This window comes from Aedes albopictus, chromosome 2, assembly GCF_035046485.1.
Source record: "Aedes albopictus strain Foshan chromosome 2, AalbF5, whole genome shotgun sequence".
Taxonomy (NCBI): domain Eukaryota; kingdom Metazoa; phylum Arthropoda; class Insecta; order Diptera; family Culicidae; genus Aedes; species Aedes albopictus.
This window is the reverse complement of record NC_085137.1, coordinates 468,178,911-468,195,082: the sequence shown is the minus strand read 5'-3', so window position 1 is coordinate 468,195,082 and position 16,172 is coordinate 468,178,911. Positions and strand designations below refer to the sequence as shown.

Genomic DNA, 16,172 nt, shown 5'->3' with positions numbered 1-16,172 from the left:
AATACAGTTTGCATTAAGGTCCAAACAGTATGTCTCCTTTAACTGTCACTGTTACTGTTTCACGAACAGGTGCTTTTCTGTTGAAAACTATGAAACTCCGGCATTCGATCATAAAGAACGGTCTACGTAACGCATACCAAGTTGTAACAATATGTCATATTGTGTAGAAATTGTCAAAACATATAGCGATGAAACCTAGTGAAACATGGTGGCAAACTGGAATGACCATTTGTCAAATGGTTTGTGATTATATTTGCGCAACACACTCACACTTGGGTATTACACTGTATGCCACTTAAACTCAACAGTTTGCCAAATAGTTGCACACATTGGTGTATGTACCAATCAAACGCCACAGTTTGCAGTTTTGTAGAAAAAACGAAAAAATCTTTTCTGTTATCCACGACGTTATCCACCTGAGTGAAAACAAACGAAAAACTCAAACGAATCACTTCGCGGTAAGCAATTTGAAATAACTGGAGAAAGAAAATGGTAAGTTTTGAATGATAATTCTATTTTGTTTTTTGGTGCTTTATCTCATACATGAATAATATTTTACAGAATTCACGAACTGGAATTCAAAGGAATTCAATAGCATCCTGCCCGAAATTGCAACTGCAGAATGTTTCGCACAATCCGGGAGAAGCGAAGGATTCGTCTTGATGCCGGTGGAAATTGTGTCTCTTTCCATTAGAAATCCGCTGCCGCCCAGGAATGTTCACAACTTTAATCGCCGTATGTGCTGCCGGGCGTACGATAAGATGCGTCGCGAGTCGGAGAACTTCAGCAGTCATCACTGCTTTCGGAATGACCCGGATGCGCTGGATGATGCGAGGATGTCTTTGCATGAAGGTAAATCGTCTTGTTCATCCACAATATAAATATGATGGCAAATATGTATTGTATAATAAATAAATCATCAGTAAACACATAACCGCCTTTTTATTTTTAAATGGTTCAAATGCACTAGACCCATATATCATTTGCTTAAAAAACCATGGAAAACCTTAAATCAATAGTAACACATATAGTGTGCGTTTTTCCTGCAGATTTATTGTTAAATTGTTCTCTAACCATTTGCCATGCAGTGAGTTGTCTTAAAAACTGGATAATACATTGACTGTTTCCTTTACTGTATTGCGAAAAATTTGTTCGAGAAAACGAGCGATTTTTTATGGTAACCTATCTTAACCGCCTATTCCACATACTGTAATTTGGCGGCTTACCATTCGTCAAACTGGCAAATCTGTACATGGAATGGTTATCTTACTGTTATCTCAAACAGTCTGAGAATTGGTTAAATGATAATTGTTTATGGTCATCTACAGTATGAAAAACGTTCAATTTACAGTTCGTGATTATGCGGGGAACCTCTTAGTGAAACTCCTTAAAGAGACTTTGAAGATTTATTTTTCGAAGAAATCATTGCAGTCATTTTTGAATGAAACCTTCGTGTAATTTACGAAGTAATTCCTGGAAAAAATCCACAAGAAATCTGTAAAGAACGCCAAGATGGATGATGCATGCTTGAGGAAATGCCAAGGTAAATCCTTGGAGATATCTCTGGAAGAGTTATGTGAGAGAATAGTTTGGAAATCCTTGAATAATATTTGGAGATATACTTGACTCCCGTGGAAAAAATCATTAAAGGAATATTTAAAGCACATTCTTCTTCTGGCGGTATTCCAAAGTAATTTCTTGAAAAAATATGTGGTTCCGAAGGAATCATTGCATATTTTTTGTAGTAAGTCTTTCTGGAATTTTTTAAGCTTTTTCGTGCATTAGCTGACGCTTACCACGCTGACGTGCTACACGCTTAGCGTCCCTATCTGTATCGCAATGATCCCAATGTACGATTAGGGTTAAAGATTCTTTAAGTGATCTTCTAGAAGAACCCTCAGAGATGTCATCGATAGAATCCTTGGTAGACTTCCTGTATACCAGCGTTTCTCAAACTATGGGTTGCGATCTACTGGTGGGTCGCAGGCTGACTTTTGGTGGGTCGCGAAGTCTTTACTAGCTTATGTTGAATGTTACTGATAGCCATTTTCTAACTTAAAAATACTCTCTATGAGAAACCATTTCAAGGAGAATTATTTCAAGAATTTCAGTTTCTTCTTAATTCTATTCTGAATTTTGTATTATAAGTATTGTCTGAAGGATATTGAATGTTGAAACTTCTCTACGTTCTGAAATTGATTCTAAAACTATGAGTTTTTAATCGGAAGTTTTATGATTACGGTAAAACATTTGATTTTACTTGTGTTCTGAAAAAAAAAAAAATGAGTGTTGCTTGCATTTAACATTTTATGTTAGACTTACACGCTGGTTTCAGCAGTTAAAATATCAAAAAAATTAGAAATAAAAAAAATCTGCAAAATATTACCAAATTTCGACAAGAAACCTTCTTCAGTAAAGCTTCTGTGAAATTCAGATGAATATGGATAATCTGATATTTTACGGAACAACTGAAAAGTGATTTCAATAAAAATGGAAATAAAATAAGTGTGTATGAAGGACCATCTGCCCATGCAGCAATACTATTCTAAAAACTACTTGATGTTCACCCAATCGCTGCGAATATCTATAGCATTTTCAAACGATATTTAATTTTGAAAAAGAATATAAAGTTCTGCAGAAGCATAAAATTACCACTATATTTGAAGCCAGACTGGTATATATATTAGAAACTTGTAATCTTATCTCAAATTTCTAAGATTAAGAGTTAACTGATGCTGCAAACTTGGGCACCTTAATTTCTTAGACTTTCCAATAAATAAAAAAAAAATTTTTTTAAGTCTGAGGGCTACGTAACGCATGTTCATTACAACATATGAAAGTGATCAAATATATTTATTCAGAAAGGCAGTCCAAATTTGTAAAAAAAAATAAAAAAGTTATTTTATAAATTTTTGTGAGTCGTTTATAAAAATGGTGGGTTGCCAAATTCTTAGAAAATCAAAAGTGAGTCACAAGCCGAAAAAGCTTGAAAGCCCCTGCTGTATACAAATATTTCGAGAAATATTTGATGGAGCCTTCGCAAGAATCTGTTGAGGAGTTCTAAAGTACGTTTTAATACATCCTCAGAGACAACACTGTAAGAATTCCTAAAGTAGTGCTTCGATAAAAAAAAAAGTGAATGACATCCTTGCTTTAACCAATCGAAAGATTCTTAAAGGCAAATTAGTTTTCATTTCTGTCCATTTATTACGTAAGGGGATTTTTGCGATTTTTCGACACCCCCTCCCCCCCTCGTAAGATTTTTTGTATGGGAACCTGAATATTTTTGTATGGCGCGTAAGATTTCTCAAACCCCCCCTCCCCCCATAAACCCTTACGTAATTATTCTAAAGGATTACTTGATGGAGTTCCTAAACATGTAAATTGGTAAAGATTTTTTCGGCACAATTCTTTAAAAAATTCTTTCGTTCATTGATGGGGCTGGGAAATTCCCGATGAAATTCATAAACTATGTACTTTCAGTCCTGGGCACCCACGGTGGTGCAGCGTGCCGAATTGAAGGATCTCCATCCTAGGCTATTGCCAGCCATCGCCTTGACCTGCGGCCAGGTCAAACTTCTGTCGACTTGCTTGATTTCATTCTTGAAGCTGCGCCGCCATGAGCCTCTGGGTCTGCCTCTGCTGCGATGTCCTGATGGGTTCCAGTCTAACGCTTGTTTGTCCCTGTGTAGAGTGTGGCCGACCCACGCTCCCGAATTCCTGTCACTATCGGCTTTTGATGACATCGACTATGGAGCTCCACGTTGGATATCCAATTGTGTGGCCACTATACACGAATTATATACCACAGGCATCTATTGATGAAGACCTGTAGACGTTGAGTGTTCTCCACTGATACACACCAGGTTTCACTGGCGTATAACAGCACAGATTTCACGTTCGAGTTGGAAATTCGGATTTTTGTGCGTCGAGTGTCGACTAATCTGGTTGTTTTTCCATACATTTCTAAAACTCGCAAAATAAGCCCTCGACTTCTTGATTAGGGCACCATGGAAGCAATTCATAAAGGAACACAGAAATTCATTTTTAATCTTCCGTCATTTGGCCACCACCGTCAGCATCACGCTATTACTAAGTACAAAAAGCAAGATTTTTTCAACGTGTTGTACAAAATACATCAGCGCGATCACTCGAGAGTTAAATTTATAGATTCTTCATCGTGTGCATCTGTTATTTTCATGGGGCCTCCAAATTCTTAGCTACGCCAATAATGTATGATTTTTACTCGTATGGGAGAGTAAAAACTTGAAATGGAATTCAAATTATCTCATAGCATAGCCGACCGTACACATCCTGGGGTGGCTGTCGATAGAGACGTTAAATGCGCCAGAAAAATTGCTTGGGACTTGGCAAACCTTTCATTGAACGATCTCTTTTTTCGACACCTGGCCAGGTCCTTACGATCAGCGGGGATGGGGAGGAAATGTTGATTAGATATCTACTCAGAATATGTCCAAGAACTTGAGCCACTTCATAGATATCTGGAGTTGGAATTGGGATGGGAAGTAACGGGACTTTCCTTGGCGAGAAAGCAATTATGTAATACATTTCATGATATGAAAAGTATTTATTATACACGCTTACCTGATTATACCAGATATAATGAAATAAATAATGAACAAAATAGTTCGATCTCACCAAATACAAGGATTTGAGTGAGGCCCATGCATTCATCTCGTACACTACTACTGGTTGACACGGCTCCGGTACCCAAACTGCAACAGCTGGAAAACATTCGTTTTGAAGTCAGCGTCGTTCCGCTCTCACTGTGTCCACCATCCACTATAGTATTGTTTCTATTCAGCATACACTTTACTTTCCACAATATCATTTCACTTGAAAAAATCACATTTTGAGACAGACTGAGTTAGAGTTCTATCAGCCGAATTGATTAAAAGCGCTGACAGGGAGCAAGCCAAAAACACGGCACGTGAAAACTTTGCGTCCGTCTTCCGTCGCGGCACCTTGAAATGGAGTTCAAATTACCTCATCACCAAAAAATCATAAAGTACGAATTTACAAACGAAATTCGGGTGCAAATCCCAATATTAAAATAGAGAATTTTCATACATACCTACATGGAGGCGCAAAAAAATTGTAAACTCACAATAGTTATTTATGCAACAAGGTTGATAAACAATCAATATTTGAGATTTGTTATGCACTCTATATGGAAAGATACAGCACGTTGAACTTTTTTGTTAGAGAAACAAAAGTTGCCTATCCCAAACATTTTGGCCACCTCCTGTAACACCAAAAAGAAGCCCTTAAAATAAAAGTAATAGGTTAAAAAGAAGAAGACAAAGAAGGTAAATAATGAGAAAAGGAGAATAAGACGAAGATGAAGACGTAAAGAAGAAGAAGAAAAAGAAAAATAATGAGAACAATTAGATTAAGAAGAAGGGGAAGATAGGAAAACCGTACAAAGAATGTGATATGATCACTCACTTAAAACAGTATAGCTCTTTTATTTCTGTTATAAATTTATTGTTTTGGTAATTCACTTTCAGTAAAATTCTCATAAAAAATCCTATGTGCATGTACAAATATAGTATAGCAAAAAAACTCTTTTCGCAAAAGCTCCTCGAGGAGAAATCACAACACCGATTTCGTTGGTTCATTAAAATTTTTCTTGCAATCTGCTATAAATAGCTACCAACCTACCAGGTAGAATTAAATTTAAAACTCTCTCTAAGGAATAAAGCTTGAGGAGGGAAAATATCCCTCCTGTTCCTTTCAGCACACACGACGCACTTACTCATCTAATTGACTCGATTAGTTCCGGCCTTAAAGCTAGGTACCTATGTCTATCATCCATCCATCGACGACGAAGGCAATGTGTCTTCTCTCATCTCTGGTGGTGTTTCGTTCGGTTTTGGTATGAATGTTTAAAAGTACAAAAGATCTGCATGGTGTTCTAAAAATAAATAACCACCGGCGGCGGTGTTGGGTGTGGAAAACCACACGAAAGAGAGGGGGAAATCTGTTTCTGCGAGAGTATACCCGCTAATACACGTCTGTGTTGATATTTACAGGTATTTAAAGCTCACATCCCCTTTGAATGGGAAAGGCAAAAGAATGTTTGTGTATAAATTGTATCAAAACCGTTTTGACTTCTTTGGCGATTGTCTTGTCTGCACTTGTCAGTCCACTATCTTATCACTATCACTGTACACATGTAAAAGGAGATGGTATATTATACTGGTGTGTTATTGTTTCAATAGGAAATCGAATGAAATCTATCACTTTGGTACGATTAAAGCGGTTGCGGTGTGAAATGACTTGGTAGACCAGCTGATGTATATCCCATATGGTCTAGTGGCTAGGATATCTGGCTTTCACCCAGAAGGCCCGGGTTCGATTCCCGGTATGGGAAATTTTTTTCTTGCCCCCTAGCAAGCCATTTCAGCGCCCCAAGGTCGGTAGGGTTTCGACGAGTTGTTGTTGTAGCTGTTGGAGGTGGAGCTGTAGCCGTGGGTGGAGGTGCTTACGGAGTACCCAGCTGCGTTTCCGTAGCCACCTCGCAGGTTTGAGATGTCGGTGTAGGTGGGGTCGCTTTGGTCGGCGGATTGGGATTGCTGCTGCTGCTGCTGTTGCTGCGATTGTGGGTTGCCGGAAGTGGCGTCGTGTTGACTCGCGTACAGGTCGTGTGCGCTGGCGGTGGCACTTGTTGCGTAGGCTGACGCGTGAAGCGTGTGCGGCGGCACCTGATGGGCCGTTTGGTCGTGTGTCGGGATGGTGGCGACCTGTGGAATGTACGGCGCTGAGGAGGATGCAGTTTGCGGCGCGTAGTTCTGGTGGTAGTAGGACGAGGAGTGTGGAGCGTACGCAGATTGATACGAACTGCTGTGGGACCACGCGGGGCTGGCATTGGCCTTGGAGGAGAGTTCACGTTGCGTGAGGAAACACTGCAGGTGCGACATGAGCCGCAACCGGAGGGGATCTTGCACGTCCATGCCCTCGATGGAGACTAGATAGCGGGCCACTTCGGCGACGCACTCCCGGAAGCCGATGATGTGGTAGTCCATGGCGAAACGCTGCGGATCGTAGCTGGCATCGTCGAGTCCTGCAAGCAAAAAAGCGGGAGAGAGACTAATTTTAATGACCTTATTCTCTTTGGCTGGCGGGGATGTGTGAGAGCCAGGAGTGCACTTCAATATAAATAATAACATAATAATCCTATTTAACAGGTCCCAATCTACCCATAAATATCAATTTTGGTCGCCGTCGTCACTCATCGTTCCCTACCTCATGGCGTGTCAATGTTAACTTTTCCTCACACGTTCCCACGGATCGGCTGGAGCGACAGGGAATAGGGAGCTGGTCGCCGTAATATGCGCAATGCAGAAACAGGGAGTTCTAAAATTAGTGGGATAGCGTATTGGTTTAAAGGATGATTCGCCTAATTTCTTGACTTAACACAGATCGGTGCTTAAAGTTCCGTATTGTGACCATTAGGCATCTTCAGAACTTCAAGTTACCTGAATGAAAATGCAGAAACTTGATAGTTCATAGAAGGGTAACAATAATCATTTCCAAGAATCTCATTTGGGGCGTTCCGATCAAGTACAGTGTCAGTCTCTTAAGCAGCTTGAAAACAGCTTAAGATGCTCTACGGAGCTTTTTAATGTAGCCTGAAGTTGCTCGCAAACATACTTTAGTCCTTTAATCAGCCAGAAAGTTCCGATCAGAGAAGGTGTTGAAATCTTATCTGTAGAAGTTGTGCTATCCCAACAATTCCACTACTCCCTGTAATTTTATTCAAACACGAAGAGGAATTGAAACTCAGAAAAAAAAAATCAACTACTGAGAATATCACGCATGCATATTCCCCCTCTCTATTTCAAATTTTTACACATTATCCTACACACAGAGGTCCGCACGGTCCATTCGTCGTGTGTGAGCACCATCGCCTTCCCTTTCCCACACATCCAGAAGAGCCCCTGATGATGACTGAATCAGCTAGTCGGGTCTCGTCGAGTCAGTTAATATCGAAGAACCCCTCCGCATATTTTTTGATAGAACCTTCCTATTTCCCACAGTTCCTCGTCGGTCGTTGGTTTGGTTCCCGCGTGCTGGCTCTCTGCTGATGATATGATCGTTCTTCTGCTGGCTGGCATATAATATTCCAGAGTCACTGTGGGAAACTTTGGCATGAACAAGTGGTCAAAATTAAGGATACTATTTATCTTAATGTTTTCTTTCTTGGGTGATCGACTGTATGTTGAATGTCTTTAGTTATGTTGCTGGCTTTTCAGTCTTCTGGGAGAATCATAACAACTATTTATTTTCTTGATCCGACGTTTCGGTCCTTATTGGACCTTTTTCAAGGATTCGTCAGTAACAAACCTAAAGACATAATGTTTTCTTCATCTGATTTCTGTCAGATATCCTAACTGGGACTATGACTGCTACTCAGCTTTGTGTTGTATGAGCTTCTTCTCATAAAAGGCATGATGTAGATTCAGTTAACGTTAGATAACTGCAACATGTTAACGTTCACTTATCGATTTAAATTTAATAACTGCCACTACTGTCAGATGTTAAAGAACTGTCAATTGCTGAAAAATTACTTTCAGAAAACATTGCACTGCATCAAAAGGGCATGTGAAAAACGTCGCTTCGCTGTTGACATTTAAATTTGAGGGACAGCGGTGCGATAACTGCAAAACTGTTGCACTTGGCGAACTTGCAATAAAATATTTTTGAATTGGAAAATTGATATCCTTAAAACTTGTAAAACATTTTGTACCTTATGATGAATACTTTCCAAATGAAACACATTTCAATGATATATGAAAAGTTCTATTAGAAATAAGAATTAACTTGAACATCTGAATGTAGTTGGATAGTTTTTAAGTATCTGTATGGAAATTTGTCAAAAAACTAGTTGAAATTTGAGTAGGAAGTTTTGCATGAAAATTGCATCTCCACGGGTTCACCCAACAAACTTATCAGGAGCTCTGCTTTCAATATTTTTCTAAATTATTTCTTCAACATGTTTTCAGCAAATTCTTCACAAATTATCGAAGATATTTATTTCAAAAACATCTTTGTGGAGTCCGAAATACGTTCTTTAATTCTGACCAAAATATACGAATCATTCTAAAAATATTACTAGCAGGTGTTGCCTTGTGGTCTTGACAAATACATGTTCGGTTTGTAAGCAGATCTCCATGGGTCAGCCGTACCACTAACGATTTTTGCAATACGAATAGCTAGATGACGACCTAAGGCTGCATCTAATGAACATTATCCTGATAATGATGGTTAATGATGGTCAATAGATAAGGCTGCCACATGATATACACATGCAAAATGGTCATTGGCAGAGGAAGCTCTCAGTTAAAAACTGTGGAAGTGCTCATTGAACACTAAGCTGAGAAGCAGGCTTTGTCCCAGTGAGGACGTTACGCCAAGAAGAGGAGAGGAGATAAGGCTTTGGGTCACCATTCCGAAGACGGTGGGTTGTCCACTCCCGTTTCAGTTGGAAAATTTTGGATAAATATTCTATCATTATATCGAAATTTTGTATCCAATTTCAATAAAATAAAATCGGAAAAATCAGGAGATTGCGCTTTAATATCTCATTTTAAAAATCCGAATGGAATTTCTCTCGGAATTTCATCAATACATTCCCAAAACTGCTTCTTAAAAACAAAACAGAAAACACTTCAAGAGTACCACCAAATAAGGTGTTTCCCACAATATTCTTAAATAATTTCTATCAAGTAACGAAGAAATAAAGAATAATGCCATCCAGTGCTGTGCAAATTCAGGATGCCCAATGACACTCACTGTGAAGTGAGGATAAAAGCCGGCCACTAAAACAGATGCGTACCACGCCCAAGCCACTCACACTAAGCTTCGTCCAAGGTTGTATTAACATCAACAACATCCAACAGCAGCGAGTACCTCTTTACCTTGACAGGCACGACAAAACACGAAACTTTGACTCTGACATTCACAATCATATGGCGTGCTATATTTGTGTTTGTAACGTCTTGCACTAATACTAAATAAATTGATCCTCCTTCGGTTCAAACTTGGTGACGGTCATTCTGTAGTGACTAGCATGTGTCATAATTTCAGCGTCGGAGCGATTTTACAAATTAAAAAAAAAAAAAATGCGTGGTGGAAGTTCCGATCGCATAAAGGCGTTCGTCGCGAATATGTTTGTTAACGATTGGCAAATAACTTTAACGATGGAAAAATGGTAATGTCGAGGCTTTTTTGTGTTAAAATGGTGATCTTGTGCATGACTGATGTCATCTCTTTTGATTTAGACGCCATCGCAAGTCGGTGAATAAAGTTTATGGGATATGTGGTAAGATAATTTATATACCCAACAAATATTGCTGCACAATGGTTAAATAAACCGCTCTTAAGATTGATTTTTAAGCTGCTATTCAGCTATCATTGTTACTTGGGTAAATGTTCATTATGTAGAGATATTAACCATTCCAAGAAATACAACTTTAAATGGTAAGGAATGAAACTTCAGAACCTGAGAAAAGTCAGATATGCCCAACATATTTAATCAAATGATCAACCGAAAATCCTTAGTTGCCACTAGAACTATCTGAGATTTTTGTAATGTAATAATTTTACTAGAAATAGAAACAATATCAAACATTGTAATATTCCTAATCCTACATTCCTAAGTAATCAAAAATTCCACTACACACGTCAAAATACACGTTAAAGTATCCTGTAGTTCAGAAAAAGTTATAAACGGAGCTTTCTGGCTTCCCAAGAAGCTGTAGTATGCTCACGAACAGCTCCAGGCTACATAATGTTATTCTGAGGAGCATCTTTGGAAACTTACGAGCTTTTGACAAGACGATCGATATACAATTTGATCGGAATTCCGCACATACATGTCAGCAAAAGAACATTGTTCATCTCTGAAGCAGCTTCAAAGCTGTATTGCTAATCATATCTCTTGAGTACTTTTATGTTGGTTTTGGTTGCACATGATTTATTCATGTAATCTACGGTTGTTGCACGTACAATCAAGAGCACCTATTTCTGGATTTAGTAAACTCAAAATACCTTAGTTTGTGTTGTGTTCCTGGTTTTGGTCAGAAACAAATAGAACTACATCTAAACATCATTACCGGGCTCAATAACAAATTGCCGAGTTTATAACAGCTAAGTTGACTCGATAGTCGATCATTACCATACGTAGGTAAATTTTTACATTCAATTGGATTCCAAATGAAAAAAAAATCCCGGTTTTGTTGTATAATACGATTAAGCATGCTATTCTGATCGCAGTAGTATTTTTCCGAACTTCAACAATGACAAAATAGTTCTTGTTTGACATTGGAGGTCAATCTTGACGTAACGAAAGAAAAACGGCGTGCTGCAAAAGATATTACATTGGTTCACCTTTAACAACAAATGTTCCTACTTGACATACACGGTGAAAAGATCAACCTATAATCAGATATTTTGCAACGAATCTGCCAAAAAAATACATCGGGAGGTCTGCGTAAAAAAATATGAGAATTCTCTCAAAAAGTTCCACAGAAATTCGCTGACTATTTCTTAATGTTTCCAAAAAATAAAAGAAAATATTCCTTTACAGTTTTCTGCAATCTGCAAATTGAAATAGCAATCTTTTTAAATAAATTAAAACATCCAAAAAAAATGACCACTTTTTTTTTAAGATACTCAACATTTTTAAGAAACTCATTTTTTAAGAAACTCTGGCAAATATTGCCAATGTTGTGCTGAGGATATCCACGTGGAAGTTCCTAAGATATTGTTGAAATCTTTAAGAAAATTTCTTTAAAAAAAACCAAGCAAAATGGCATTAATGGAAAATTTTAGAGTTATTTCCCTGAAAAAAAATATAATTTGTTGGCAAAACATCTACGCAAGTTCTTATCGTATAGAATAACTTGGTAAACCTTCTTGTAAAAAATTCGGTAAACTTTCCAAAAAAAAGAGGTTTTGGATGTGGAGAAATTGTGTTAAAATTCTGTAGAAATTCAGAAAAAAATGCTCAAGTTTTGCAGGGTTATCAGATGAATTTTGTGATAGAATTCTCGTCAAGAACTTTTTTAGAAGTATGTATTGACGGATCTCTCATGTAAGGTACATCGGGGCAAGTTGAAATGGGTGGGGCACGATGAAATGCAAAATTTTGAAAAAGTTTTCATTACAGCTTTGGAAATAACCCTTAAATAAAAAAATACACATAACATTTAAATTGGCTATAATGATAAGATAACATCAAGCTAACCCACTGTTTCATTTTACCCCACCCGTTTCATTGTGCCCCAGAATTCTAGGAAAAAGCAGGAACTCTAGGGACACTTTCTGAGAAAGTCTGAACCAGCCCTAAACGATTTTAATTGGATTTTTAAGTTATTTTTGACATAAAAAAAAAAACATTTTTTGGAAATAGGCAGGCATGGATAGATTTTTGACGAATTTCTATCGGAATATTTGATTATTTTTTCCAAAAATACTGTGAGAGTTTCAGAATAAAAATAAAAAAGGAACTCGACAAATATTTCTGGTAAATATTGACAGCAGTCTGTAGAAGTCTTGGTGAATTTTTGAAGGGAACAGTGGTATTATTGAAACTATGTGAAAATACTGATGGAAAAAGAGGTTTCTGTAAAATGTATGGACAAGTTTTCATATTATTAAAAAAAAATATTTTTCTTCTTCCAAAAACTCACAATCAAGTTTTTCTCGCAGAATCTAAAGTTTCTCTCTCGCACACCTATCACCATCTTTAAAAAACAACAGCTTAATTACTTGCCTGATTTGGAGGTTATAAACATCCCCCCTGTATTCAGTTGTTTTGGCCAAACCAGTAGTTTTATTCTGATATCAAAAGCTTTTTCCAAAAAATCCAGCTTTTTCTCTAATGAAATGATCCCTTTTTTGTTTTCTGAGAACAAAACTCACTGAAGACAAGATTTTGGCAACCCCTGGTAACATTTTGGACGAGACATTTTTAAGCCATTCTTTAACTCAGTGGTGCCAGAAATGGGCAAGGGATGTTTTAATTTCCAAAATATTATAAGCCAAAGACATTCCTTGCCGCGAATCCATGACACACACTCAATACTGGGAGCAAGCTCAAAGCAATAAACACAATTCCCACATGAATTTCCGGAGAAGTTCATAGAGGAGAGGTCTGTGGAAAAATGTTTGGATGTATCTCAGCCCAAATAGCATTTTGATGACCAATTATGGTATTGAGAACCAATTTAAAAATGAATTGCTTTTTTTTTTGGTTTTATGATGGTTCTAAGAACCTCTTCTAGTCAATTTGACTAAAAATGTTACACCGTGTCCAATCAGTTCTCATACAAAATCAAATTCAATTCATTTCACATCTGTAATTAGGATTTTCAAAGTAAATATATTTATTGAAAGGTCAACTAACTTACACCACATACAGCATATCCCAAGTAACATTTTAAGTTTTGTTCGGCTCTACAAGAGATCTTCATGACCAATTTTATAAAACTTGCAATAAAACTGAATCATACATCAAAACCTCTTGATAACCTCTTTAAGAGCATCTTCCGGCAAAGTGGACCACTCTCGGAGAGGTTTTGCAAACCGCATTAAGAGTAGCAATAAACCCGTTTTAAAACTGAGTTGAAAATTCTCGATTGTTGTTGTTTTTTTTTTTCAACAAAAACTATGACAGCTCAAGATGCAGAGAAGCTTCTTCGATGGCATGTAAAGTTCAGGAGGATACATCATTCGTAAGTAGAAAGCGATTATTTCAAAGCAATATTTTAGTAGTTATTGTGCTGGTAGCCTTATGCGCATTCGAATTTACCGTGAATATTGGGGTTGCAGAATCATAAAATTAATGCGCTTCGAAAATAGTGAATATTATCACCTTGGAATGAAATAAATCAATTTGTGAATTTAGTAAAACTATCTCGAATCACAAGAAAACTCAGCAGAGAGAGTTTATTTATGTGAGCAGAGCATGTTATGAAAATGGTTGCAAACTACCAATTCAAGCAAAATTAACTATTTTTCATTCACGTAAGCTAATTCTTCAATATGGCGACGACCATAATCAGCGAAAATAAAACGAAAGCAAGTTTACTTTTATGATGACCGCAATAAACCTAGCAGTGTCGTAGTTCTGCTTTTCCATCAACAGATGTCGTTACTAATCGAACGGATCGCCATCTGTTGAGAGTTTTAACAGTTTTATTGTGGTAATAATGATTGCCAGAAGGTTTGCATATAGGAAAGTTTTGTTTACTCTTAAAATCTGTCTTTATGGATATCTTCAAGTATACTTGAAAAAACATTTTATCAATGGTTTTCATAAAAGCAGTCATAAAACTGTGAGTTTTAATTATAGCTGTTATAAAACCCTAATAAAAATCAAAGAAAACCAATCAGCAATGAAATTGTTACTTGGGATGTTTCGGAACTAACTGTCCTGTATCCTTCTCTGCTGATCACTTATGTGTCGTAAGTCCATTTCTGCTGGCACGCACGCCATTTCATTGGTATTTCGTCGTATTTTAACGAGTAATGGTTTTAAGTTGAAACAAATTAGGTTCCTGTCCTCCCCATTGCTAGTAGCAACTATGACCAGAAGAGAAAAAAATATGAGCTCCTGTATTGGTTAAGTACGGAGCCGTTTTTTTTTGTACAAAATAAAACGTAAAATAAACAAAAAAGTCCATTTACCTGTTTCAATGAGGTTTGCTGTGTTAAAGAAGCATGGGTGCATCATATCTGGTTGATCCACACCATTCTTACTAATAAAACATGCTTGTATTCCTATTGTGGTAAATTTTGTCCAAAATTTACGTTTTTTATGTTTATCTTTGAAATAACGGTTATTATCATGAAAATCAGCCCAAGTTGAGCTTACTTGTAAATTTCTTATCATATCATCACTAAAACTGTATTGTTTTAGCCTTAATATATCCATTTGGTACATAACTTGGGATACAAACTCAAAATTTATACTTATGGACTCTATTTCTCTACCGTAGAATGAAAAACTTTTCGGATATTTTTCTTGCGTGCCGGAGAAAACGGATTTCAGAAAACGGAAGTGTACTGCTAGGCTTATAGAAATAAATAGAAAATAAAGTTATTCTAAACCGTATGCTTTATTTATTCAGTATTATGTGGCCTTTTAATACATGTATTTATTTTGAAAATATGAATCACATATGTGAAATAAAATGATATTTTCTAAATTTGCATTTTGTATGAGAACTTATTGGACACGGTGTACTTGGGTGTGGAAGTATCGCTCCTAGAATGCCAAGAGGAATCAAAGGAAAAATTATTGGTGAAACTCTAGGCGAATTTTATGGAGGAATCCCTGGCAGAGTGCCTTGAGAAATAACCCTTGAAATTGTGGGATGAAATTCTACAGGAATTCTTTAGAAATCTTCCTGCGAAAATCCCTTGTTAAAACTCCGACAATAACCCCAATGTCATCTCTAGAGGAATTGCTGCAAAAAAATCTGGAGTAATTCCTAGAATAATTGTTGGAGGTATTCCAATTTAAATCTCAAAAGATATCTTTGATAGGATTCCAGATGAAATTCGTGAAGAAATTCACGGAGGAATTACTGAAAAAAGTTCTGGGGGAATGTCTGGAGCAATTCCAGTAGAAATGGCTTTAGAAATTTAATCATGAATTCCTGGAGAATTCCTAGCGAGAAATTCTAGAAAAATCTCTGCAGGAGTTTCGGAAGAAATCACAAGAGAGATTTTTCAAGCAATACCAAAAGATATTCCTGTAGGTATACCACAAATAAATTCTGGAGGAATCTTAAGAGAAACCATCCGGCAATTCGTAGAAGAAGCCCTATAGGTATATTAGGGATTCCTGGACAAAGAATTTTAGTAATATAGGAAAACACATACTTTTTTTTAAAGAAATTCCTGGAGGGATTGCCGAAGAAATACCTTGAAGAATCTCCGGAAAAATTCCTGGAGCAATCTAAGCAAAAAATCTTGAAGGAATCCCTAGGAAAATCCCAAGATTCATTCCAGAATGATCCTACATGAAGGCAAAAACTTCTTAAGGCTCAAGCATCCGTCATCATTTTTCGGAAAATCAAAAGCAGTTTTCTCCGTGCAAATCAAAACGAGGATCATGAAAATATATTCACTGCATT

At 37.1% G+C, this 16,172-nt stretch overlaps 1 protein-coding gene and 1 non-coding gene across 2 annotated transcripts in view; one reads left to right on the top strand and one right to left on the bottom strand.

Moving 5' to 3' along the window:
- Positions 1 to 5,499: 5,499 nt before the first annotated feature.
- The window catches only part of LOC109418113 (hairy/enhancer-of-split related with YRPW motif protein), a 36,045-nt gene continuing 25,372 nt past the window's right edge, over positions 5,500 to 16,172 (bottom strand). The window contains exon 3 of the mRNA XM_019692302.3: positions 5,500 to 7,087. Within this exon, the coding sequence (XP_019547847.2) occupies positions 6,414 to 7,087 (674 nt within the window). The 3' untranslated portion in view covers positions 5,500 to 6,413. The remainder of the gene's footprint in view (positions 7,088 to 16,172) is intronic.
- Trnae-uuc (transfer RNA glutamic acid (anticodon UUC)) lies at positions 6,326 to 6,397 on the top strand. Its single transcript has one exon. It is a non-coding gene; the product is annotated as a tRNA-Glu (tRNA).